The 27826-nt window shown below is 30.8% G+C and overlaps 2 protein-coding genes and 1 pseudogene across 9 annotated transcripts in view; all 3 read right to left on the reverse strand.

Annotated features, from left to right (window-relative positions):
- The window catches only part of LOC105143230 (metabotropic glutamate receptor B), a 146585-nt gene that overhangs the window by 54746 nt on the left and 64013 nt on the right, over positions 1-27826 (reverse strand). The gene's annotated exons all lie outside the window — the stretch shown is intronic.
- Positions 387-26161, reverse strand: LOC147909780 (uncharacterized). The gene is made up of 3 exons (XM_087406423.1): positions 18774-26161; positions 12771-13622; positions 387-7669 (listed from the first exon to the last, which is right to left on the reverse strand). The coding sequence occupies exons 2-3, from the start codon at positions 13324-13326 to the stop codon at positions 7524-7526; spliced, it is 702 nt and encodes a 233-aa protein (XP_087262549.1). The 5' UTR covers positions 13327-13622; positions 18774-26161; the 3' UTR covers positions 387-7523.
- Positions 15292-18244, reverse strand: LOC147909781 (uncharacterized; annotated as a pseudogene).

Here is a 27826-nt window from a genome sequence, read left to right on the forward strand (position 1 = left end):
TTGCGTGCTATCTTGGTTTATATGTGAGGGAATATAAAAAGATTACGGCATCCAATGAGCAATCTCGTAACGCGCAATCGAGATAATGTACATATATTCGGAACTTCGCGCTTACAATCACCTTCTGCGGGAATTCTTCGATCGAAAGAAGCATATCTACCTTCCACCGATAGTCAGATTAAAATTATCTCTCGTTTCCTATTACTATCTTTGAACACGAACGAGCCGAGTCGGTCGTTGGCCTAAAGCGTTCTCGTTACCATTCGTTACTAAAGTCTAAAGTGTACTTTTTACCTTGTCTTACACTGTTTTTTTAACGATACAGTCACGTACGATACATTAGCGATACGGTTTTATTTAAGATACCTTCTAGTCACACATGCATATATGACACTTTTTTTTAAATGATGAAATCTTTCAATATCTTGGTCTGAAAATTTAGTATTATAATATTATAAAATAAATAATTAATATCTATAAATATTATGATCAAAATGTTTCAAATAATCAAATTTATTTAATAATCATATTTCATAATATTTAGTCTTAAAATTGAGCGTTTTTTGTATGGAAATTAAATTTCATATATGCGGATGTGTTTATGTATGATTAAATATTTTTTCTTCTTCTTAAAAAAAATTAAAGCATATTATTCATGAAAATTAACAGCTGATAATATTTATATAAATTTAATACTCGGAATAATTTGCAAATACATCGGATTATTATTTAATGCGTAATTTTGTTCTTCTATTGCGATGTGGGACATTCTCATTATTCATTATTATTCGAATTCTTTGGTCGTTCCACATTCCCAGTAATATTAAAATTATCAATTTAAACTGTTTACCTTCAGAAAAACATCGATAAATGATAAAATTAAAGTAATATATGCATAATATGAAATTTGCAGAGATATCTTATTGTTAATAACCAACCTTAATTTAATTTGCAATTAAGATTTGTTAAATTTTATCAAAATATAAATAAAAAAAGAAGCTTCCTCTTTGACTTTATAGTTAATTTAAGTCATGTACTTATGTCTCTATCAAATTCTGTGAGAGTCGGTTAAAAAGAAGTATTAGATGAAAGCAGAACGTCACGCAAAGTTTATTTCGTTTTTGTTACGTGATAGGTGTTTTACTAGATGCAAACTCATGGGACTTGAAAAAGAACAACATGAGACAAGGAGCTTCCTTAGAAAAGAAGTTTTACTTTTTTTAGTTCAGCTTCGATAACAAAGGCGATTATCTTAAAAGGGGATATTATTACGGAAATAAGAAACGAGTTTCTATTTAACCATTTTGAAATGGTTACACGAGTATTTTAACATCTTGAATGTTCCTTTTCAGATCGAGAATTGAAAAAAGTGATATACATACCTACGCGGAATAGTTATAAAAATTAAAAGCTTTTTACCACATCTATAATTAATAAAGAATATTTAATAAAACACAAATATATTGAATTTTACTTTTCACTTATATATTAGGGTAACTCCGCAAATATGCCGCATTGGGATTTACGCCGCAGAAGTCAGAAAAAATAAAAGGAGTGGGGGGGTAATCGATTTGTCACTGTGTTGAGTAGCGCCATCATAAATTATAATCTACATAAAACGATTACTGTAGAACGTGTAAAAGACATGTGGTTATTTTGTGATACATGAATGTAGAGAAATAATAAAGCATGTTGTATAAATACAAGTACTTTGCTCTTGTATTCTTTGTTTAGTTTGTTGTATATCCCACCTGTTTGGGATATACAACATTTTTAGCGGGCGGGATTTATGTCCAAAATATACAAAGTGGACAGATTGAATTCAGTGCACTAAATGCAATAAACGCATTACATGAAATATGTACCTCATGTCATAACACTTGTAATACATGTGAGGAGATTGTAATTATTATTTATTACTTCATATACATATTTATCATTTTTATTCCTTAATAAAACTTTATAAACGCATTTTATAAATTATTATGTCATTTTACGACTTATTTATATGTATTATTTGTAAATTTTTCATGAGCGTACATATTCACCTCTCGCCTTATGAGTAGCTATATATTTCACCCCATGGGATATGCAGCAAAAATACAAGGGTTTAAAAAAGTTAATTTTTTAATACGAAATATAAATATTTCGGATTTCCAATATTTTTTTCATAATAGTAGGCAGTACAAAGTGTTTACTGATATATTTCGCATTTATTTTAAACATAGTAAATAATACTTAATAAATTAAATTTTTGATAGGTGCGGCGTATACCGAAATTACCCTACATAAGTACATGTATACATGTATAAGAATATAAAATAAAAAAAGTGTTAGTATGTATATACGTCATAAAAAAATCCGTAGCATTATTAAGATATAAGTATTATATTTATTTTTCATAGTTTTTATTTGTGAAAAAATGTCAAATATTATTGACGTTTTTCAAAACTACGAAATCACGCTTGTTAGTCTAGCGTCAATTCATATCTACGTCTACGATATTTCATAGTTGCCAATGAAACATGAAGTGCAGTATTGTGCACTTGTTGTCATATTTTATTTGTTGACTGAATGCAGATAGAGTGCAAGTAAACATTTTGTAGAGATAGTGTAAAATAATTTTTTATTTTTAGATATTTGGTTAAAAATTTTTAAATAGACTTTGAAAATATTGCGCAATAAGTAGAAGAAATATGTAGCGATCTTCTTGCCATTAAAAGAAAACTATTTAAAGTTAAATAAAACATTCCATGAATAGATATAAGAATAGATATAAGAAAATATTTCTCTGTTTAAATAATATGATGCTACGGGGATTTTTAGTTATAAATATAAATCCAATATTTTGAAGCATTAATACTTATCTAAATATGTATAATATCACAGGTACATCACTGTAAAAAGAAGCAGTTTTTTAAAATATAAGCTAGATTTAAAATAGATAATGACTTGTCTATTTAATATTCAAGTTATTTTTAATGCTATGTAGTCTCACATTTTCTGTCATCAGGTAATTTCAAAAGGTAAAATTCAACAATTCCTTAAAGATTCGTTCGAGAAAGTGACTTCTCTTGTATTTTGAGGGTCGGATCGGTTCTCAAAACGTTCTGCTTCGCAAAGCCTCGACTATTCAAGTAGCTATTGAAAACGCGAACGAAGCAGACTAGACTTCGAGTCGCTTCTTGAGTGTAATAAGGAATTAAAGGAGATATCTTCTAAATTGCGAATAATGGAATTTTACAATTTAAAAATATTCCTGCATTGTAACAAAGTATACTGCAAGAGAGAATGTGCATAGATTTAAAAATCATTAATTTTAAATATTCTAATAAGATAATAAAATTAATATTAATTCCCCATGTAAAAAGATATAAACAAATTAAATTTATGTAATTTTTATAAGAATATTGGCAAATTATACCACTCGGCATTATTTTGCAATTTATAAATATGCGGATGTCCAGAGAAGGATCATTTTTCAATTTGAGCTAATCGGATACGAAATTAATGACAGAAATTATGGCTAAAGCCGTGTTTCATTTCGTGTATATAACTCGAATAATTCTGTTTACGTATACAATTTTGCTGAATAAGCAGGTATTGTAATAACTTTGTAATATATACAGTTGTTCGACCAGGCTTATATCTTCAAATGGAGATTTATGTTAAAATTATAATTGTGATAATAATGTAATATGTGAGAAGTTGGATGCAGTAATAATATGAATCGACTTGTTATTACATAAATTTTATTTTTGAATATTCTTTCTCCTCTAATAAAATATACTCTAAATGTTATAATTAATAACAAATATCTTGATATTTGTTTCTTTTCTTTAATATTATATTTAAATCTCAAACTCATTGTTTTATTTATACAACTTATACAATTTACTCCCTGTGTTATTATAACTAATTTTGCATTTAATATTTGAAATAGAGAGAGAAAGAAAGAGAGGGGGGGAGGAAGGGAGAGAGAGAGAGAAAACGAGAGAGAAAGCGAGAGAGAGAGAGAGAGAGAGAGAGAGAGAGAGAGAGAGAGAGAGAAGACGCAATACAATATATTATAAGAATTTATATAGCAATACATTACAATATATAAGAATTATATAGCAATATATTTTACAATATGAGTTATAATTAATTGAAATTATAAGTATTTTGTATAAGAAGGAAATTGTGACAATTCTTTTATAATATTTGACTGCAGTATGTAAATACATGATCAACTATTGCTTTGTTAAGTCAAAAATAATTTTTTATCTTAAAATAATTTTTTTGTGACTTTGTATAGTTTTTGTATGTTCCGTAGTTTTAACAGAAAATGGTGCTTTGAATATAGATAGAGATCTGTTATTGAAATTGTATAAAAGTTTTAAATTATTTTTGCTGAAAGTGATACGTGAATGAAAATATGTGACAGTATTTTCATTAATTTAGCAGAATTAACAGATTTAAATTTCCGATATTGACTGTCTTGTTAAAAGAGAACTTGCACAATAATAAGAGCTAAAAAAGAGAGCCTATTGCGGCGCTTGGGGCGTTACACGAGACTCGTCGTTTCTAAGGTAACTCCTCGAAGTGAAATCTTTCTCTTCTTCTTTTTTCCATCTTTGTTTCACAGAACCGCTGAGTGGATGGAGAAAACTAACAAGCTCTTTTTATTTAATTTTATTGACTATGTCCTTTTTTTTAAGAGCATCATATTATTCTGCTTGAGCTCATCGATATTGCAAGAAATTTATATAAAATATGGTATATAACGAAAAAACAAATTTTTTACGGCAGAACTTGGGCAGGGAAAATTGTCTAGTTTTTCATGATACACGTTACTCTACTATAAAACAAATCGTAACTTTCTTTGTAAGAAAAAAATAAAATATTACGCGATGAAAGGAAACCTTTAAGATTTGTATATTACTTTCTAAATTTCTTGGAGTAAAAAATGTCACGAGAGAGTATTCCAAGAGAGAGTATTCCTCTTGTAACATGTTCGATAATCTTGCGATGTATATTTGATGTATGATGTGTTTGAAGCGTCGTATCTCTCGAGATGTTAAAGGGAATTGCGTGTTCGTTTTAATAAAGATCGAAGTCCAAGAAAAACATTGTACTTTATTACGTTTCTAATTTTCTACACTTCGTGCTACGTGTCTGTTCCTAATCATGGATAGTTTTCTCGTTATCAACGTGAAACACTCCCGAGTAAACTTTTGAGGTAAAATTTCATGAGATCGGCTGGTTTAAATCATACGTTTTACAGAGATATACATTTCAACTGTTTTCTTGTCTTGATAAAGAAGAGAGAGAGACACCCCAAGGTACCCTAATGTTTTAGTTTTAGCAGCGTGTTCCATATCAGCGTGTAAGATTTATTCGAATTCAGATATGACGATCGATTTTTAACTCCAATGTATTTTTAAACGAACATTTTTGTAATGTTTTAACTATCACAGTATGTAAAATAATATTTTAAAATGGATTATTTATTACAGTAAATTACATAATTATAACATTGTAATGATGCATCTCCAAGTGAATAATGTAAATTCCAATATCAATACCGCAGTATTCTAAGCATCAATCATCAATTTTTATTAATTTTTAGTCAATATTTTAAATAATTTAATTGAAAATGATATTATCCATTTTTTATATTGAACGTTCTGTTGTAATTTACTCAATGTGTGATGAAAAACAGCACTTGTGAACCGAATGTATTTTCAACGAGTATATTGTCAGCCTCAATTTTTCTATTGCAATTTTATCAAAAAACACGACGTTGTCATGTCACGCCAGACAACAAGCAAGGTGAAATCGATTTTTGCTGGTATTTAACGAAACATTGTTAGCCATTCCCTCAGGTACAATCGAAATTATTTCCCGAGGATATATCATTTAATGCAATGCGTATCAATACGAATTGCAAAGCGTCCAAAAATCTGGCAGCTGATATTTCCACAAATTGCATACGCGTGCTTTTCGCAAAATGCACGAATATTTTTCACTACCATACATTTTGCCACTTTGTTTTCCCCTTTTCTGTGAAATGCTATTTTTTGCAATATCGTTCGTTCATGGAGATAACGCGCATATCTCACGGAGCGGAAGCAATTCTGTGGGCAGCGAATAACTGCCGGGACATTGGTGCGCGTCGCGTGGACTACAATTTTACCACGTTCCTTCCAAACGACTACCCCAGTGGGAGAGCTCTTTCCGGTTATCGGCGTATGTTTATCGGGATTTTTGCTTCACTGGAACCAGTGAAATTCTGTGCTTGAGATAAATGTGAATTGAATTTGAGTCTAAGATATTTTATAACGTGTCGAATGTGCGATAAAATTCGAATCGCAATGTAAAATGTTTATAGTAGAAGTATACTCATATTATAGTAGACGCATGTATCAAGATAATTATTCATGTGTGTAATTATTTTGCCTTTAATATCAATTAATTTTAATTAATATTTATTATTATATACTTGATATTAAATAGTATTGATTTATCTAAAATTATTTATTTGAAATTCAAGATTTTAACGGATTTGATTTTTGAGGTTTGATTATTCGTACACTCCGATGTACATCCGATGAAAAAAAATTCGTTATATCACTTGATTTATGTTACGAATGTGGTATTAAAGCTGTTGCAACTAAAGCTTTACATTGTAATTCTTAGATATATATTCTTTGTTTTGTTGAAATATGTTATTACTTGCGATAAAACAATGTCAACGCGTTATATAAAGTACAATAATAATCAATAAATTAAAAATAAAAGAGGAAAGAAGAATTGGTATTTAAAAAAAAGAGTTAAAAGAAGAAATAATTTTATTAAATCACTACGTAATCTCTCTAACATAAGATTTACTTTACTGAATGAATAAAAAGATTGACGTGATATCCATTTTCGTACTAAGTTATCTGTTTGTTCGTTTTCTTCATGCATTTTTTAGTGTAATTTATCGCTATGTAGAATGGACAATTTTAATGAGGTCGAATATATTTGCATTTCGTGGAGATTAAAACGTTTAAAAAAACTTGTAAAGTTCGGAGAAATTTCTTGGTTGTATTTTATTACATCTACAGTTTTAAGTATATCGTAATATTTACAATTAATTTTAATTAATTTTTAATCATACTAATACCTTTATAGTCGATAAAAAAATAATCATTTTTTTCAAAAGAACATATCTATTAAACAATTTGGAATATAATTTATGACAATACAATAAATTTAGCATCTCTGTTCAATTTGAAACCTAAAAAATATGCCATTTACATATTCATCGTTTTTTCATGAATAAACTGTAGGTATGTGCTGATTCAACTTTTTCATGAATGTTTTTGAGATAGGTTAATCGTTCGATGGTCTCATGTGCGAAATAGCAAGCTACGCTAGTCGCTTTTTCCACGATGCGGCTAGCCCCCGAGGGTCGGATTGATAAAATAGAGCAAAAGCTCCCATCGGTGCCATCTTGGAATGTCCCTTGAAACTGCGGGCGTATTTCACCAGTTGGTTTAACTGCGTTTTCCTTGATTCACCGAGAAGCTGTCGTAGTAAACGATGGCTGACGTAAACTCCGAAATCTCCCTACGATTTCTTGTCGTCCCTCTCTCTCTCTCTCTCTCTCTCTCTCTCTCTCTCTTTCTCTTTTGTCTCCTTTCTTCAAATCAAAGGTACTTTTATTATCCTATCGCTGGATACAGTTAGATAAAATTGGATAAATTTTCATGAGATTGGTAAAAGACGCGTGTTTCGTGAGCATGCATTATTTGCAGAATAGCGAAAATGGAAATCATAAAATACACCAGAATCATTTTTGCTGAATGTTATTTAAAGGATAGCGATGCTTTGATAATCTTATAAGTATTATTGTATTAGTATCACACTTCACGTACGCGCGGAAATTAAAGTCGATTTCATAATTTCCTTTGTCTGAGCATTTTAATTAAATTAAGGGGTTATTTCTGTGTGAAAATGACCAGGAAAATTATCACAAAGAGTACTGCAAATGCGATATAAATGAAGAAGTGAATAAATGTGTATTTTATAAATAAACAGCATAAGTTCATAAAATAAATTAGCGATCAAAAAATTGGTTAGTGATATGCATATTTATATATTTATATAAAAATCGTATAAAAATTTTCAAATTAGTATAGAAAAAAAAATTATTAAAAATAATGATGCGCGCGTGAAAAAAATACACAATTTAATCCGTTCTGTTTAATTTATTACAATATATTTTGTATACAAAAAATATATGCATTATATTATATTGGGAGGTTTGATTATAACGGAAAATTATATACTTTATTTTTATATGTACATTATGTGTATAATATTATATATAAATATAAAAAAAAAATATATTAATGGTTACGTAAGAAAGTGCTAACATTGAACCATTTTTTATTACATATTTCTCCCCATCTCGTTTGTCGACGTCTATCGTGATCATGGATCGTAATGCGGATCGCGGAAATTTATGCGATCAAATATCTAACGTGAATGAATGTCACAAGAGATCAAACACGTGTAGTCGTTGTCTTGTTCAAAGAAGATAAAAAATGACAAATTTCAGTGGCAAAAGATTCTATTTTTTAAATAATGACTTTTGACTTTGTACGATTTGGAAATTTGATCTTATTCCTTACCTATTTCAATTTCATTGCTCTATATTCATCTTTATTGATATTTAAAATCTTGTGTGCACAATGGAATTGAAAGATTTCGAAGTAAAAGATAAAATTATAAATAGACGTTAACAATGTTGAATGTCAAAACAAATGTTATATAAGTATTTATAATTAATTTATATAATTTTATTGTATTTAATTAAATATTTTTTCAATCAAATTTAACATTTTTAAAAAATATATCACATTAGGATTAAACAATTCTTATTCACAAATATATTTTACAATTTTATTGGAGGCAAACGCGAAGTATATAACAGCATAACAAATGCTTGAAGAAATTTCAAGTAAAACTGTAATGACAAGTTACTCTGCTGCGAACAGACTGTCAAAATTGTTAGCTAAAAAGTTTCATGTCGTTACGACATAGGTAATTGAGAATGATTCGTTTTCCGAAACAACGAAGTACACATTGAAACTCGAAACTTTAAATTCGCATCACAGACGGAAATATTGGAGAAAATTCTCGTGATTTTCCAGTTATTGTAAGGATACGATCTATTAAGGATGACGGTTTCTTCTAAAGACGACGTAGAGTGTTCAAGGTAAGACTATCCGTTGTGGCAATTCTAACGCGTGCTTATGTAATCCTGAATCTGCGTCAAATTTATATAGCTAATACCAGCCCGGGTGTCCGTTTTCACTCCGTATTTATTAACGTCAGATTATATCGTCTATGTAATGGAGTCATGTCAAGTCGTTCAATAATAAAATTTAATTAACCAGGATCGTGAAGATAAATCTAGCATCTACGTAATAGATTCTAATGACAAATATGTTTCGTCATTACAGCCGTAAGAGAAAGTGAGCGAACACTAAATTTTAATGGCTGTTTAAATTTATGCGTCTCATGTTGTACAAACATGCACTAATATACTATTATATAATTATTAATTTTAAATTTACACGTCAAAACATAATGCTAATGTACATTATTTATTCGTGATCAGTTTCGAATTGGTTTTAATTTATTGTACACATAATAGAAATAAACTCATAATCATTGCATTTATTTTTCTTTAATCGTCGAAATAATGAAAATTATTTGCGTCTTAATTGGATTATATCATTTTTTTCTATAGCTAAAACTTTTTTATATTTTACAACGTATAAAATACATAAATAATAACAAATGAAACTATAAAGAAAATCTGTTCTGGTATTGGCATCTCTTTTGAATATGAATAATGCATATGTATGTACGTGATATTCGCAACTGCATCAAACTTCGATCGCTTACTCAAATCATAAGTACTTAGTTGTGAAGTAAATTTGTTCTTTCAAATTAGCGTTTAAATTGAACATTTTTATGTAACTATATACTATATGTTTTTTATTTTGCACCAAATAGATCATATTTTCTTGTTTTTTTTTTTGAAAGCTATCCGTATGCAATAAACGCTGTAAATTGTGATGCATGTTCTCTGAAATATCGCGCACATTGTATTTTAATGAAACGAGAACAAAAAGATATTCAACTTTTTAAAAGAATTATATAGCTTCGAAATGACGCGAACTTGTGTAAGATACACTTAAAACTAAATATAATATTATACACATATAATTAGAAAAAATTTTGAAACACATACACGTGTGGATAATTCATACTTTTTCGTATGATCAAATTATTTAAATGGGTTGATTTAGTAAACTTATTAGCAAATAATAAAAGCTGTTAATCATTTTTTGCTGATATACAAAAAATATCTAGAAATCATAAAATAAAAATAAAGTAATAATTAAAGACAGTATCAATATGCTTATTAGAAATTTAATGATTATACACTGAAAGAAAAGATTGGCTGAATATGGCATAGCATTTTTAATTGATTGCAGCAGCCAATTTTTAGTTGCATTAGCCCATCGAAATGTCCTGTATTGACATTGCGGAGTTAAAGTAACTAAAAATTGACTGCTGCAAAAATTGATTGCAGCCAATTAAAAATGCCATATTTTATTATCTAATTTGCTGCAGCAGCCAATCTTTTCTCTTTCAGTGTAGAAATTAACTTTTACTACAGAACAATTATTTCTTATTAACAAACAAAGTTTACTTTTAATTATAACAATTAAAATGAATTTAATAAAGATAGTTCGTAATTTTTTTATCGTTTTTACTATCTGTAATGGGAGATAAATATTTGCAGAGATGTATGATCATTATATTTTCCTTTTGTGAATAGTAAAAACATTTTAAGTTTTTGATCACACCTAGCTAGGGATGGGAGCATGGAATTAAGAATGTGCATCAGCGAGAATGCAGCAAAGAAAAATAATTAACGAGTAGCACAGAAAAGTAAATGCACACAGGGCACCATTAAATAGAATTAACTGTGGATAGTATATATATCACCCATTAAGGTTAAAATAGTGCCTCCTGTGCACTTTTTAAGTGAGTTTTTCAGTATACTTTTTTAGTCTTTTATGCGTGACATGTCGGTCATGTTCGTTATAACTATCGAATATGCATTTGCCTTCACGAGTTTTACATATTTTCCTACATACGATATCAATTTGATATGTCATGCATCTTCACGCTAAGAGCAGTCGAGCTTTCAAACGATTTTCTGTTGTGAATAAAATCGTTCACATTTCTTACATATCATGTGGGAAAGGTGACATTTTATCTTCCGGAATGCATTGAAATTCATAAACCGAACTAGAGTTTGCCACCTCACCGGTTAGAATCAACGGATGGCTGCGACTTGCTTCTCACTGCTTGATTTTTTAGCAGTCTTACATCACTCGGAAGTCACGTTTCTCTTTTCTACGTGTGAGAAGAGGAAAGACTACTTTAAAAAGGCCACGAACAAGAATTTTTATTTAAATTCATCTTATGAAAAGAGAATTTTAAAAAAATCGCTTGCTATGAGCGTGTAAAGGAGCTGATTAAATATTCAGTACTTGTGCTAAGTTAATTTCATCTGAAGTATCCTCAGTAATAAATTAGACATTCGTACTAAGTGTACTAAGTACACTTGTTTTGCCACAGTAATGTGCAATTCAAATACAAGAGAATCCAGTCTAATAAAGCATCGGACGAATTAACAGTCTAATTTAATTATCATTACAAAACGCGACTGCCTGCCATCATATCTCATCGTGTAATCCGATTTTCATTTTGAGATACGATATCTCTATAATGGTATTATCTTTAGTAATTGATTTTTTTATAGATACATGTAATATATTGATTTGCGTTTATCGTACGTAATAACGAACATTTGATTTTTTAATAGACTTTTGAAAGCATGATATATGTATACGAGAAATTAATACATGATTTTGAATATCGATATCCAATTTATTCAACTTTGTTAATCTGATTAAAACTTTATTAGTTAACATACATAACTTCTGTTTTAGTACATTTGCCAAATCTGTTTCTGATTGTTCTTGAATATCCATATACATTTCATTGCATGAATTTAAAAAATTATAAATTTGCGTGATGTTTAGTAAAATAAATGTTAATGTACTAAATTATTTTAACGCGTCTTTATAAATCTTACTCCATCATGAATAACCGACGAAAAGAGATTGTTCTAGTATTATAATAATTTCTATCTGTCGAATGTCATTATTGATATTGATGATGTGTCATTTTATACGAGACAATGACAGTGCGCGAATGACTTCATTGAATACTCCTCAGGTGATGGTAGTATACTGATAATATGTATTGTTAGCATCAAACATCAACTTTAATGAGAAATTTATGTTCCATCATACATAAATCTTTGATAAAGATTTGATAAAGAGGCTTTCTTTTGCGTTAATTAAAAAGTGATCCACGAGCATGAAGATGAATAAGTTCACGTATCAAATAACATTCGACAAATACATATTATTTACTCAATCTGTGCATCTCGATATTGAACGTGAGTTCTAATATTTGACGATTTTTATGAACGATCGTTGAGTTGAAAGATAAATAACGTAAAAATAGACGCAATTTTTAGATCATTCTTAACTTGGTGTTTTCCATAGTTTTTTGAGAAGAATTAATTACGAATTAGAATGAAGAGCTCACTATCAGATTTCAATAAATCAACGTGTACGTACCTTTAATAAAATCTACGGCCATTTCAAGACCATACGTATCCTTGTCACAATCATCGAGTATGTGAGCCCCGATCTTAACTCCTGGGACGATTTCTCGTTGATTGAGAATATCCAGAGTATAAAGCATTGCCTCTAACGCTTGAATACCTCCCTGAGGCATCACGGGTCCGCACGTGACGGTATCCTCTCTTTCGTGAACCATCATTAGGCCACCTAGCACGAGATCACCTTCGACTACCGCTTCCTTTTTTACTGGCCAGCTAAGGTGATGGACTAGCCCATTTGGTTCTATCGACCGAGATTGATGACGTCGATGTCTGATCGGATGAGGTAGCTCATTGTGAAAATGACTCAAACGTACACTCATGCGGTTATCATAATGACGCAGTCTCACAGCATCAGTCATCAAGTCCACATATTTATTCAATAACGGTATACGTGAGATGCTATCGGTCTTCGAGATGTCGATCTTCCTGGCCCATTGTTTGATAGATCTCAAACGTCGATCATCGGCCGAGCAGATGCAGCTCAATAATGCCAAAAGCAGAAACTTCATGACGTCATAATCGGTAAATTATGTTGTTTGTTACTAGTTTCAGGTTTCCGGCACGTTGGCGATTTCGATGTTGTCGTGGCTTTCGCTTGTCCGCCTCGGGCTTTGAATTCACGATGATTTACGTCGCTACTCTTCCTTGGCAATATGAACGGGAGGGCGATATCAGCTTCGAGAGGAAGATCGGAGGTCTTGCGCACGATCGACGGAAAGGACGTGCCAGTGCGGGCTAGGAGAGATTCGACTGATCGTGTTTTTCGTATTCCGTATGTATAACGTATATCAAAAGTGAGCAGCAACTGATTCACAAGTTGAATGTGCCATATGTTATTTTCAATTCGATGATTTTAAAATAAAAAAAAAACGTCATATTGGAAAATAAATCATAATTTATAAAATTAATTTATATTTGCAGATTCCAAAAATACAAACCATTTAAATTTATACCGAATATGTATAGAAATATGTATGTATATGAAATATTTAATTAATCGGACAGGATGACGAAAAAATATCAGTGATTACCAACTTAACTAAAAACAAAATTTGTAAGCTTTACAATTATAATTGAGGCGCATCTTGTGATTTATACTGAAAGCATGTAGTTTTCTGAGGTACGATATGTCGCGACATATGTTACCAGTATGCTAATGTAAGAGATCTTGGAAGTACAGAGGCAACATACATACATGTGTCATCATGATGCCTGTGTAATTTTGCATTTGTTTTTATTATACAAGACTTGTCTTTCCCAGTGTTACAAGTTCTTTCTAAGCTTTGTGTAAATTTTATGTGCGACCTTTAGGCTATCATAATTTTTCAACATTTTTACGTAAAGGATGAAATGTGGTGCATTAACGCGTTTGCTCGTCGGAACATTTACCAATTTGAATCGTGTCATTTATGCGTAAAAATTAGAATAAATTTATTGCCGACCTGGATCTCACCATTGTTTTCATGATGACTTATCACCTTTCTCTTTAATTCTTGAAAAAGATAATATTTATCATCTATTACGTCCAACATTTTCTCGCTTCTTTTTTATTGTATTATATTCACACATTCGAATATTTTAAAATATTTTACGATTGATTGTGATTAATGATTATTATATTGAGTTCGAATCGATATTAGATGTATGTTAACAATAAAACAAAAATAACTTTGAAGATGTTTTTAATTACGCTTTTCTATAGAAAACGAAATACAAATGCGTTAAAAACTTATAGGGTAATTCCAGCAAATATGCCGCGCTGAGATTTACGCCACAGAAAAAAATAGGAGTGAGGTAATTTTCCTGCAACTACTCTATTACATGTCTTTATGTTATATTAGTATTATGTTATGATTTCAGTTTCTGTTAATATTATTGAAATTATTGTGAGCTGAATCGACTTATCACTATTAAGTAGCGCCATCATAAATTCTAATCTACATAAAATGATTACTGTAGGATGTGCAAAAGACTTAGTAATTACTTCGTGATACACGAGTGTAGAGGAATAGTAAAGCATGTTGTATAACAAAAGAATACAAATATTTTGCTCTTGTATTTTTTGTTTAATTTGTTGTCTTGTATATCCCACTTGTTTGGAATATATGGCATTTTTAAGCGGGATTTATGCAAACAAAGTGCATACAAAGTGCGCAGATTGAATTCAGTGCACTAAATACAATAAATGCATGAAATATATACTTCATGTCATACAACACTTGTAATACATGTGGGAAGATTGTAATTATTATTTATTATTTCATATACATATTTATCATTCTTATTCCTTGATAAAACTTTATAAACACATTTTATAAGTTATTGTATTATTTTATATTTTATTTATATGCATTATTTGTAAATTTGTTATAAGCCATACATATCCTCCTTCCTCCCACTCTTATGAGATATACGGCAAAAATGCAAGGGTTTAAAAAAGTTCATTTTTTAATACGAAATATAAATATTTCGAATTTCTAATATTTTTTTCATAATAATAGACAGTACAAAGTTTTTACTGATCTAGATCGTTTACTTTAAACATAGTAAATAATACTTAATAAATTATGTTTTTGATAGGTGCGGCGTATATATCGGAGTTACCCTATTCAACGAAATTAAATTGTTTGAACAAAATGTTACACCTTATCAAGACAATTGTTATCCAACGCTATCAGTTCGGTGACGACCCTGCTATCGGAAATTTTGATAGGTCTTCCGAGCTTCGAACCCGCAGGTGGTATCGTGCAAGCCGCAAGTTTAAATTGCTCGGTCACGAAGCGCTGCGCGGCGTTGCATGGTCGAGAAATTGCAGATGTGCGAGCGCGGGCGTGCGGTCGCGCGTCGATAACGACTCCGGATTTTGTGTAATTAAAAACTTCGACGTGGCTACGTCGCTGAAAGTTGCGTTGTTCCTGAACTTCTAGGTTTGCCGAACGATCGTCAGAACGACGGACCGAGGTCGGTTGTAATTCGTTGTTGCGGAATGTATACCTGTTGCGCTGCTCAAACTCCGACAAAAGTTGGCTGCGCTGCACCGTGTTGGAATGCTCTTGTGCAATTTCTTTTTGTACGCGGACATGCATTATGAATTACAGGAAAGGCTTTACGATCTCACGCATGAGTATTCAATAGAAACATGACCAAGTGTCACTCCTTGATGACCTGTTGCTCATTGTCCCTACATGGTCGGTATTGTACTTGTATAGATACATTTAGCAAAGAGCAGAGAGAGGAGATGATTGCAATCCCAAAGCAGGAGATAGAAGTTACATTAGAAATGCAGAGTTTTTATCACAGTTTTTTGATGAATTCAGAATTGATTTTTCTTTAACGAACATTTTATGGCTGAATTATACAGTTACTTAATATTCATGATAATGATGTTAATTAAAGTTCATGATATTCTAATAGTAAAAGTTTTATTCCTGAACTAGTTTTATACATTAGTTTCTAGAGAGAGAAAATTCGTTAAGGTGGATTCATTAAAGCTTCTGTTAAGAGAAAAGGCACGATAATTCATTACGCATTCTATATATCTGTTCTAATTGTTTCAGCACTCCTTATTGTTTCAGTAAATTATTCCAGTCATAAAATAACAATACTTTTATGATATAAAAGCTATTTATAACATTTTGATTAGAAATTTTACAAATGGCGTATCAATTTATCTTTGTTAAAATTGATAAAATGCTTATATGTTATCAATGAAAAGTTAATATTTCTTGTTATTATTAAATGACAAAAATAGACTATTGATTGAGAATTCTCAAATCACACAAATGCATTCGTCTTCCTGCACCCTTTGTTTCCTATATTTCTAATTTATTTCTCTCGAGTAACATTTTGCACGAGTAATTTTATTTATCACTCGAAATTTTATAATATACAATGTTGTAATGAATATCGTATAAACTGCTAAAATAACAATAACGGTTCGATAGTGATATCAAAGCGTATGGGAAAGTCCATTTTGTTGACGGTGATAGCAGGAACTCGTTTATTAACGGTGCGTTGTTTTTCGGATGCTAAATTTACGCTGATTGCGAACATCTGCTCGTCAAATCAATTGGTTTTCACCGTTGGTTTAGCACGCAATCACGATCCCCAGGATTGTGAGATCGGTGATTGTTATTAGCAATAACGCGCGCGCGCAATTTTATAAAATAATAATGCACGGCACGAAGATTAAAGGAGTAATGAACGAACAAGCCAAAAGAAAAAAAAAATGGAATTATCGAATAGAATAATTTTGCTCTTGTGATTTTTACAAAGTCTTTTAATTTAATATGTAAATCTTTTAGTTTTTAGATAAATTATTTATGTTTTATACAATAGTAGGTATTGATATGCATACTAACATCGTTCTTCTGTTATTTTACATTTATGGTAATTAACATAATGTAGTTTGCTTATGTACATATATAATTATTAAATATATAAACTATTAATTATGCAATAGTTCACGATATACATACATATTTCTCATCATGCAAGTTATATATTAATTAAATTTGCTTGATATATGAAACGCATTTCACTTAATCATTACTGTTTTGAAATAATTTCACTGAAAACTATTTATTCTTTAAAATATTTATCGTTATTCGTATTGTATATCGTCGTACTTTATTGTATATCGTCGTAAATTGTATTACGCGCAATTGATTATTGGATTAAATAGACAAAGAATTAAATAGATCATGAAGTCGGGATAATTTTCAAAGTATCAGCTATGCCGCAGTTAATTAAGCAGCAGAATTAATCGTAATTGCAAACCATCCAATTAATTGATAATTCATGAATTTAGGCCAAAATGCAGCAGAGATTTTCATCAAACTTGCATCAAATATTTCACAAAACAACCGCACAATTCGGCTTAGAACTAAATGAAATATAATAGACAATGTACGTCTTATTCAAACTGTTTCCATTAATTTCTCAAACCTGAGGATTCTGGATCGTATTTCCTAAAGTTTCTATTTGTAGAGTAAGACAAAGTTACCTAGCCGTAGATTGTAACTTTGGTTACTACTTACTTTATATAGACGGAATTTTTAACGATATCTTTTGCAGAAAAGTTAGATTATATCTTGATCTCAAAGTTCGGGAAAGTAATTTAGTTAAGACTACTAAAGAAGGGATTACATGACAATGATAATTATAATATAGAAAATTTGTTTTGAATTATTCAAGGCTATACATGTTAAAGATGGCTAAAGTATATTTTTAAAAATAATTTTTTTATTGTAAATCAAGGGGGGGGTGTATCTTATAGCGCATTTTATAATAAAATAACTTTAAAAATATAATATAATGATAACGGAAAAGAAGTGTTTTGTATATTGTTCGATATATTATTGTACTTTTTTAAATAACATTTTTTAATTAAATTTTTATCTAGAAGATAAATGTCACGTACGGCATATTTGTCGCATGAAATTTATGCTACAAACCGAAAAAATCACGTATAAACTTTTGATTTAATTATTTGTCAGCTAACCAAAAATCTCGCTCGCGACAATTGATTATCAAAATTGAACAACTCTGTTTTTATCACAATTTATTAACGATTTATTTATCCGCTTATTTTAACGCTTATTTTATTTATGTACCCGTTTTAGAAAAATTATTTTTTGTCTTAGCACAAATAACTCGTTTAATGCTTTCACGGCGATTGTTTGAATGACAATATCTCTACCAGGAATACGTATCTTACAGATACATATTTCGAAAAATTGCTGACAGAAAAAGTCCGGGTGTACAATAACAAAACAAATAATTGCTATTTATAATGCACAAAAACAGTTTAAAAGGCGAGTCATTAATATTTCATTTTTTTTGTAGATAATTTCTCGAATAAATTTAGATAAATATATTTGTGTAAAGGGAAATGTTTTAACAGGCAATCGATAACGATATAATACCATAGCAATAAATCGTCGATGTCACATACTCGTGAGATAAACGTATAATCGAATTGCAAGCTCGAGGATATTTCATCATCAGGACTTCAAGAGCGTCTCTTTGTCAGTTAAGTCCGCCCACTTGATTACTTATTATCTTCGTTTGGTGTTTTATTTTAGATTGCGCAACATTAATTCAATACACTTTGCTCACATTACTTTTTCTAACTTTTCCGCGAAGCTTTATAAATTTCAAAATGCACGTGCAAAAAATTAAAAAGATATCTTGCAAGAAGCTTTGTAAGAAGCCATCCTTTCCGTCACTCGTATAACACGCGGATTATCGGAAACTTCTAAATCGCGAACGGTGAAAAACAAGAGACAGCATCGGCAGGTACGATTGTGGATTATTTGATTAACGCGATTATCTATTTGCAACAAATTTTGTGTCATATTCCGATGAAAATTCTCGGTTTGTTAGGCCCGAAAACGATTTGAAAAGGAGCACGCGCGTACGTTACTGTGCTGTAGCAGCCACTGACTGGCTGGTGCGACTGCATCAACGCTACCCTCCTCGAACATATCAACCCTCCTCCCTTCTCCCAATCTTCTCTCCTACCCTGCGACCCCTCTCTTCCTAATGGTCTGACCATTTTCTCATAGGTCCTCTCTCTCCACCGTATCTTGGCGCCCTCTCTTTTCTGTCTCGCGTAGTGATCTGTATTGTCTTTGTACATACTAATTTATAGCAGTTAAATAATGGCTAGTGTCAACGAGCACATTATTTTGGCTTGAAGAGAATTTTTGAAGATAACGAGATACTTTCGATAAAATAACATTTGCGTAGTACTTGCGAAAAAAGTATATTTAAATTTAAAAACACAATATTATTTGATGATATTAGCGTTTTTAGAACAATACATATGCGAAAATGTATTACAAAAGTTCTTTGATGCATTTTAATTAATTACTTAAAACACAAATTGTTGTAAATTGCTCGATAAATTAATCACAAAGTCAAACTAACCTAGCTGCTTCTTGTGCAACCGCGGCATTAAATGGCAAAGATGAAGGACCGCATATTCCCGTTGTGCTATCCTTTGGTTAGCAGCAGTTAGGAAGGAATAATGATAACTAAATCTTAATTAGTTTTTATTTGAATGTATTACTAGCATATGAGTAATAATGAATGTAATTAAATTTTAATAATCTTTATGAGAATAACTAAGGCAGCTGTTTGGTAATAATAAATCATATCCGTTTTGGAAAATATTTCCTTGTCAAAACTCGCAACGTAATTTCGTAGTCCGTGAGGTGAGTGGTCTCGCGCGGCTAAAATACTGCGGTAATTAGCTTACATGGCAATGTATACTGCATGTGGTGCTATTAACTGAAACAAGCCACCTCGCACCTATCAACATGTACATCACCCGTATTCAAAGAGATGTCTTTTTCATATCTCTCATTTTTGGTTTTGCCACATCATACTAATAGATTATTTGATTTTCTAATTTTTTTTGTTCAAAAAATTGAAAGAACAAAAAATGTTTTTTTTTCGTTGTTTGTTTTTTGCAATTCTGACACGTATCTAACGTAACGAATTTTCGGATATTGTTTTGCACTGTAATTATTTTCGCGTTTCGCAAGTTTTGTTACCAGTTTAGTCTTCCATGGTTCTTTAATGCATTATACATGATTGATCCAAAAAACGTAGCTAATGTGCAAAACTGAGTTATCGAACAATTACTAACTATATTCAGTTAAAACCATGTTGATTTAAAAGACATATGGTCCTGCTTACACTCGGAAAACGTAACAGATTTTTTTATCGTGTTATATTATTAATTATCTCATTTTTTTGCTATTAGAAAATGAAGATTTCTAAATAACATTATTAAATGGAAAAAAAAGAATGCTATCGTGCGACCAGATTTATTGCATTAACCGCACAACGACAATTATCTGTCTATCTTATATACAAAACTATTAGACCTTTTGTGAAAACACAGCTTCCGATTACATTTTTCGAGATACGATTACACGAAGTCCGAGCTGCAACGAGATACAATCTATCTATCCGCGTAATGGTCAAGAAGAATTAGAGAAAAGTAATTAGAGAAAAGTGCAGGACATATGAGAGTTATCCAATTGAAGAGAAAGATGTTCGGCTGCTTTATTGGAACATATTAATTATTAAAAAATCGACGATTAATATCTATTGCTATTTCATTATATCTACTCAGAGAGATTTGAGATAAATATAACATCCTGGTATCCGATAGTTCGAATCACCAGTAGGATGTCGCGTTTAATTCTTGGTGAACGACTTTAAAACTACACGATAGCTCAGTGGCAGGAAATAGCTGGCCCAGTTTGGCATTGCACCAATCCTGCGATTAATTTATCGAGAAATTGAGAGCAATTTCTAGAAATGTGCGACATCTGTTACACGCGGAATAATGTCTTGAAATTCGGCACGTCAGCTGGTTATAGCGTATAACAGTTTACAAATCTATTATGCCATGCAAAAATGCGTTAGAAGTTTAATAACGATACAGTTAATACATATATGATTTTTAACGCTTTATCTACTCTTTAAGGGTTTAGTTTTATGAGTATTAACATGCAAAATTGGACGAAAGATATCAGCGACGTGTATTGAAATTGTATGTGAAATTATGAAATCAATAAAAATTAAGCAATCTCTCTAATTAATATGTAATTTAGTTTTATTTACAACTTGTTACATAAAACGCGAGGAATAAAAGTGAAAAGCGGGAAAGCAATTCACGCGTTACTATATATGCTCTTAAAAGAATATCGGACGACTTTTTTGACGTTTCATTTAATCCGTTTGCCGGCAAAGCGTATGAGTAAAGGGAAACAGAAATAAAACGCACTATCCACTCGCAGGATCTATAAAGTCGCGAATGCACTGAACGACATTGCAAAATGGAGGAAAATGATAGTGATCACATGCTTGGTGCATCATGGCTGCGGAAAATGGATTAGGCGTGTTTTTGTGCAGTTACTTATGAGATCACGTAGCCGGAGCTGACCGAGGTGGCTTCGGAAATTCGTGCCGGAAGTCTTATATCTCAGTGATCAATTTTCTTGGGGCAAGCTGAGATAAGTTCGTTAAGTGCCGGGTCGCAACCGTGCAATCGACTGTGATTTGTTAAGAATATCTAAAGCTTTGTCTGGGATTAGCTTTCACCGAGTCGAGAGCCGTGATTTATAACAGATCTTTAAGCGAGCATGACTTGAAACGCATGACTTGAAAGATTAATTTTTTTCTATTATTATTCATCCGCGGAACGATGTTCCATAAATAGCGTTACAGTATATATCTTTTGTCTCGTAATCTTTTTTAAATTACTTGTGGTTTTTTTTTGCGAAAGTGAATATAATGATGAACATCATACATAGTGTTGTTATTTTCTAGGAAATATGAATTGTCGGGAAAGAATCCATTTTTGTCAGATTTTTTCCAGAAAAGAACTCTCTTAGTATTAGAGAAAATAGTTTTTAAACAGTTTTTCATTTTTTATCTCTATCTTCTTTTTAAGAGTCTTCCTTTAAAATTATCCAAGTAAGTAGGTTACGGTTTTTTTTAGAGATAACATTTCAGAGATATTAACAGAGTATATGTATATTTTTAAATAGTAATATCACATGAATATAGGAAAGGTATTGTTATGTATAGATATTATGCGATGGCATATATTGCCTGCTGCGGAATTACTCAATTATGTTAATTCTAGCGATAATAACATAATACACAACAGATTATTTGTATTAGATATGCTATAACATCTAAATTAAGCTTTAATTAGTTTAACTGTCAATATATATATAATTGTAAGTAGTATAATTTTTGAAAGGAAATCATTTTTTTCCGTGTTTTTTTTTCTTTCTCTCCTCTCCTTTCAATGCTAATCATATGTTAACTATTGTAATTTTTACTACAAGTTTTTATATTATTATCGAATATCAAGTTTATATTAATCTTATTTTGTTTTAATCGTTTTGGTTCATAGGTTTTTTAAAAACAATATAAACTTATATTACTAATTTAATGTCGTCAGTTGAATCGCCGTAATTATTACAATTTTCTCGTACGTTTCCACGGTGCATACCGCAATTATACATGTATATCTACATTGCTCGCGCTTCTCAGCCTTTCCGCATAAAGTTATACGCTGTATATCTATTTAAGCATATATAGCTTTTAATTTTTTTTTATTCTGCTAAGTATAGGAGATTCCTTACATTACCTTTGGTAACAAGATTAAAATTATGAGAAAAATACTGGTAACAAGCATGGTTGATAAATACCTGTGGCCAAGTATAATCCTGATAAAAAAAAAGCATTAAGTATCGCATACTAATTTAGGGAAACTCCGGTTTAAACCTCGTTAGACGCTATGTGGTTAATGAATCCCCGCGTTTTTATTCGTAAAGCTTTTTAAGCCATAATATGATTCTATATAAATTTATGACGAGAAAAGTTTGTTGGTTATTTTCTGTTAAAAAAAGAAGTAGAAATAACTATACGTAGTTTTTTAAATGTTTATTTAAAATTTTTAATTTGCACGTTTCTATGCGACATAGCAACTTCATGCAAATATGTAGAACAAGGACAGAATTTATTTTAAAAATTACATCACATCGCTATCGCGTGGATAGCATCGTTTTACAAATTAAAAACATTTTCACAATGCTTGTATAAGAGGATCAACAGATGTAATATTTAGAGTAATATTGAATGCTATTCCCTCGATACATGACTTCCCACAACGCCGAAATAGTTTTCCAGAACATTTGCAGAAAGTGATGATGCAACGGGATGAAAGTTGAAAAAAATTGTCTATATAAAGGTATGTTACAATGTTAGTATTCTCGCACAAAGGAAGCAAGCCCACGTTTGATGCTCCGATATATTGGCCACGCGAGCACTCGTTTAAATATTCCACCGCAGCGTTCTCGTAACATTGATCAACAACTCGGGACTTGTAGGAGAAAGAGAGGAACGCGTTTATTGGCGCTTTCCAGAGAGAAGTTTTACGATACCCAAAATTTACATCAAACAATTCCGTCGCTTTACTAAAAATTGTATCGTAAAAAGTTAAAAGGTTTTTAATCAAAGATTGATCAAAGTTAATTTGAATAAGTTTTGTTGATGAGTTATGTTTCTTTATCTGCAATATAGTTTTCAAGAATTGTTACATTACATATAATAGATACACGTATACATACGTATACATACAATATTAAGCATTTTTACATTTATGCGAAGACTCACTATTTGCATTTGTTGCCGGTTATCGTTAACATTTTCATAACAATAATAATTAACGTTTTAACAGGGCAGTTAACGTTTTAACAAGGCATCTCGCAGATTCTTCTCTATTCTTGCAAATGACTCGCTTCGAATGAAAATGCCATTTCCTGGTGGAAATTCTGGTCTCATTAAACTTTCATAAAATCGTTATTACTGTTCACTTCCGTGAGGTACAGCGATATTCGATTTTGCCATTATCTCCTGCTGCAGTGTCTCAGCTAAGTTGCACATTGAAAAATGTTGTTTTTAAATCGTTCGTCGGGAAGCAAGTCGTGACAAATTGCTGTGTTCGCTACTAGGAGCAACATTATCTCGAGAGCTCGCGTGCAGTCCGAACGCAAAAACATTCATGTTTTAATGACAATGTGTACAATATCATTCACCATTCAGTATCAGATATGGTATTCACAAATATATATAGAAATCAGTAGAATATTTCAATATCAATAGCGTTTAGTCATGGTTGAGTTAAAAAAATGAAAGCTTTTAATTGCATTAAGGTAGATGGATATACATGTATATGTATTAGTATGACACGTGCTTTAATGTTTAATGTTTAGATATCTTGAAATAATCCAAATGTACGTGATGTAGAATTTATTAATATTATTATTCTGAAGCGTGTAGAACTGTAGAGAGTGATATAAACGTATTATTGTTCATTAAAGTTAAATGTTACTGTTACGGCATAATAATTCTAAAGATCTATGCAGTCAGTCCAAGTATCATGACAGTGAGATTCGTAAAGCATGCTACATTAGCATTACATCTGGGTGTCTTGCGAAGCAAAGAGGAAGCAGCGACTCGGAACGAACGCTGTGAAATTACACTTTTAGCTTACAATTAAATTAGTAGATTTTATACGTATTATATTTTCCATCTTTTTGTATGCTGTATCGTTAATAGTTTATGACTATAATTTATTATAATCATCAAAATGATTAACATATCGCTGCATTGATAGAAAAGTAATACGAATAAAAAATTAACGTTTTGAGATGAAAAAAAATCGAGTTAGACTAATATTTATATGGAAAAACGATATATTTATAACTCATTTGCTTATTATATGGAAAAAATGTTACAGGAAATGAAATTTATACTTGGGTTCGAATTTCAAAAACTCATGACATAGTTTTCTAAAAAATACATTAATTGAATATATAACAAATATAATTGAAAGTATAATGGAAAAAAATAAAATTATAAACATTGCATATTCACTCTCCAAATTGAAACGTTATTTTAATCCAGAACTTTAAAAAATGCTTTACTTTAGCAAAAAAGTTAGTAATTTTGAGATATGTCACTTTTCTATTAACGCAGTGATGCGTAAATAATTAAATAATTTTTTTGAAATATTTTTATTTTGTAATTTTTGTTTTTTTTCGAGTCTATTAACCATTTTTTGAACTTCAAAAAATATCGCTTGAAATGACGCTGTCTCGTGTGACAATTGTGTTATCGTAATTTCACGATACAGTCTGCATATGCAGAGAACGAATTGTATCGAAGGTAATAATAATTATAGACCGCAATGTCCGCGACGCTCTCAACGGGAAATTCAGCATGCAAAATTAATTAACGGCTTATAAAGACCTATCGATTTGAAGATTATCCGCACATACCGCGAACATGTTGAATCAATCCGGTTTAACTATTTGTAATCTAGCTGCTCCCGTCCACGTGGTTATCATACCACTTTATATGAACATTATATATATGAAATGTTTTACGTTGATTTTACCGCTACAAATACTTTTTTACACAACTATATTGCATTAACTATTACATTATAATTATTTCATACATTCAATATATAATTTATGATTTATATACAATTACACGTGTATATATGCATATTATTACAAAATTTATATTAAGAATTTTATTCTAATCCGGATTATGTAAAATATATTATATTTTTAGTTGTTAAGTGTTTATGTTTAATTATATTTATTTTATAAATAATAACGTGTAAATATGCATAAAATTATATTTTCATTGATTTTTTTGAAAATTATTCTGTAAACCATATTACGTCTAGAATAGAATGCAGAAATGGAAATGAGAATTTGTTTTGGAAAATATTGATGAAGCATAAATCAAGAATTTTTGAGAAAAAGGAAGTATGTTTGAGGGGGGGGGGAGAGTGGGAAGGAGAGGGGGGGGGGAGAAAGAAAAAGAGAGCGCAATCTTGATAAATTTATCGAAAAATTGAACCTAGTTTTTTCAAATTTAATTTTTGTTCGCTGATGATTTTTGACGAGCTTCCGGGGATTTATCCGCGCCTATAAGCCGCTTAAATCTCTCTTTGGGGGAAGTATCAATAAAACCGATTACGACCATCGTGAATACCAACGAGTCGGAGCCAGCTGGTAGAACGTAAGCTTACAGCGACGCAGTATCACATGTTCACCGACAGCTATTAACCCAGGTCAAGATTAAATATATGAATTGAATAGAGAATTCGTATTCCAAACATAGCTCACATTACTTGGTATCTGTTGAATAATACAACAACTTCAATTTTTCGGACGTTTTCACTAGTGCACTAGTATTACTGTGGCGCACACACACACACACACACACGCGCGCACACACACACACACACACACACACACACACACACACACACACACACACACACACACACACACACACACACACACGTTTTCTACAGCATGACTTTTACTGAGATTTTACTGAGACAGAATAATTATACCTTATGCACACACAACAACTTTGTTTTTTCTTTTGAATTACAAATAGTTCTATACGTTGCCCCAAGCAGACATATTAATTCAAAAAATATCTTTGTGAAAACTTTGTAAATTGAAAAACAAGCTAGAATTATAAACTCTCTCAGAAGAAAGAACTTTTATTTCTTTTCGTGAAATTATAAAATAAATTTCTTTGCGTAATTAATACAAGAAAAATAGATACTTTTGCAAAGAGTTAAAGTAATTCTTCTAGTTACATTTTACAAAGAAATTGTATTATTGAAAAATTGTATTATTGAAAACGAAAGAATTATTAATTGTACAGATGTAATCGACATTCGATACTAAACTGTTTTTGTTATTTACACTGGCAATGATAAAATGCACCCCTCAACATACGATAAATCTCGTTTTAAATTTATCGAATGCTGGCGTTTCTGCAAGTTTCTGGGATAGTAGTTACCTTGTGAAAAGCTCGATTCTTCCCAACTTCCGGAAATTTACCGACAGTCGGTCGGGGAAACTTACCGGTAGTGAATACGTTTTTTGAAAATTGTAAAATATTGATGTTTAATATTGTTTTATTTATCTATTAAAATACATTATATCTATTATAAACGTGGATTGAGAAGTAACACGTTGCTTGTAACGTCGTTACCGATATAATATCTTTTTTTTTAATAACGAGTGTGTAACGACTTTACATTTCTCTATTTGTAACACAGTTACATTTCTTTGGTAACGATAGCGAATATAATCGTTACTTTGTACAATATGTGTATGGAACGTGCAAAAACGAGTTTTTTTTACTATGTTACTATTAACCACAACTGCTATAGACCTCGTGTTGATTGCTCAATTAGTAAAATAAACAATTAGATATACTACTCTAAAAAAAGATTATCAAAATTTGAGAAAAATGTAACAAAAATTATAACGACTCGTTAGTTTTTGAATAATGGTAATATTAACAAGTTAACTTTTTTAAATCAGTTATAAATATTTACAACAATAATAAGTTGCTTTTTCAGTAAAA

This window comes from Acromyrmex echinatior, chromosome 5 (assembly GCF_024713525.1).
Source record: "Acromyrmex echinatior isolate Ae372 chromosome 5, ASM2471352v2, whole genome shotgun sequence".
Classification (NCBI taxonomy): domain Eukaryota; kingdom Metazoa; phylum Arthropoda; class Insecta; order Hymenoptera; family Formicidae; genus Acromyrmex; species Acromyrmex echinatior.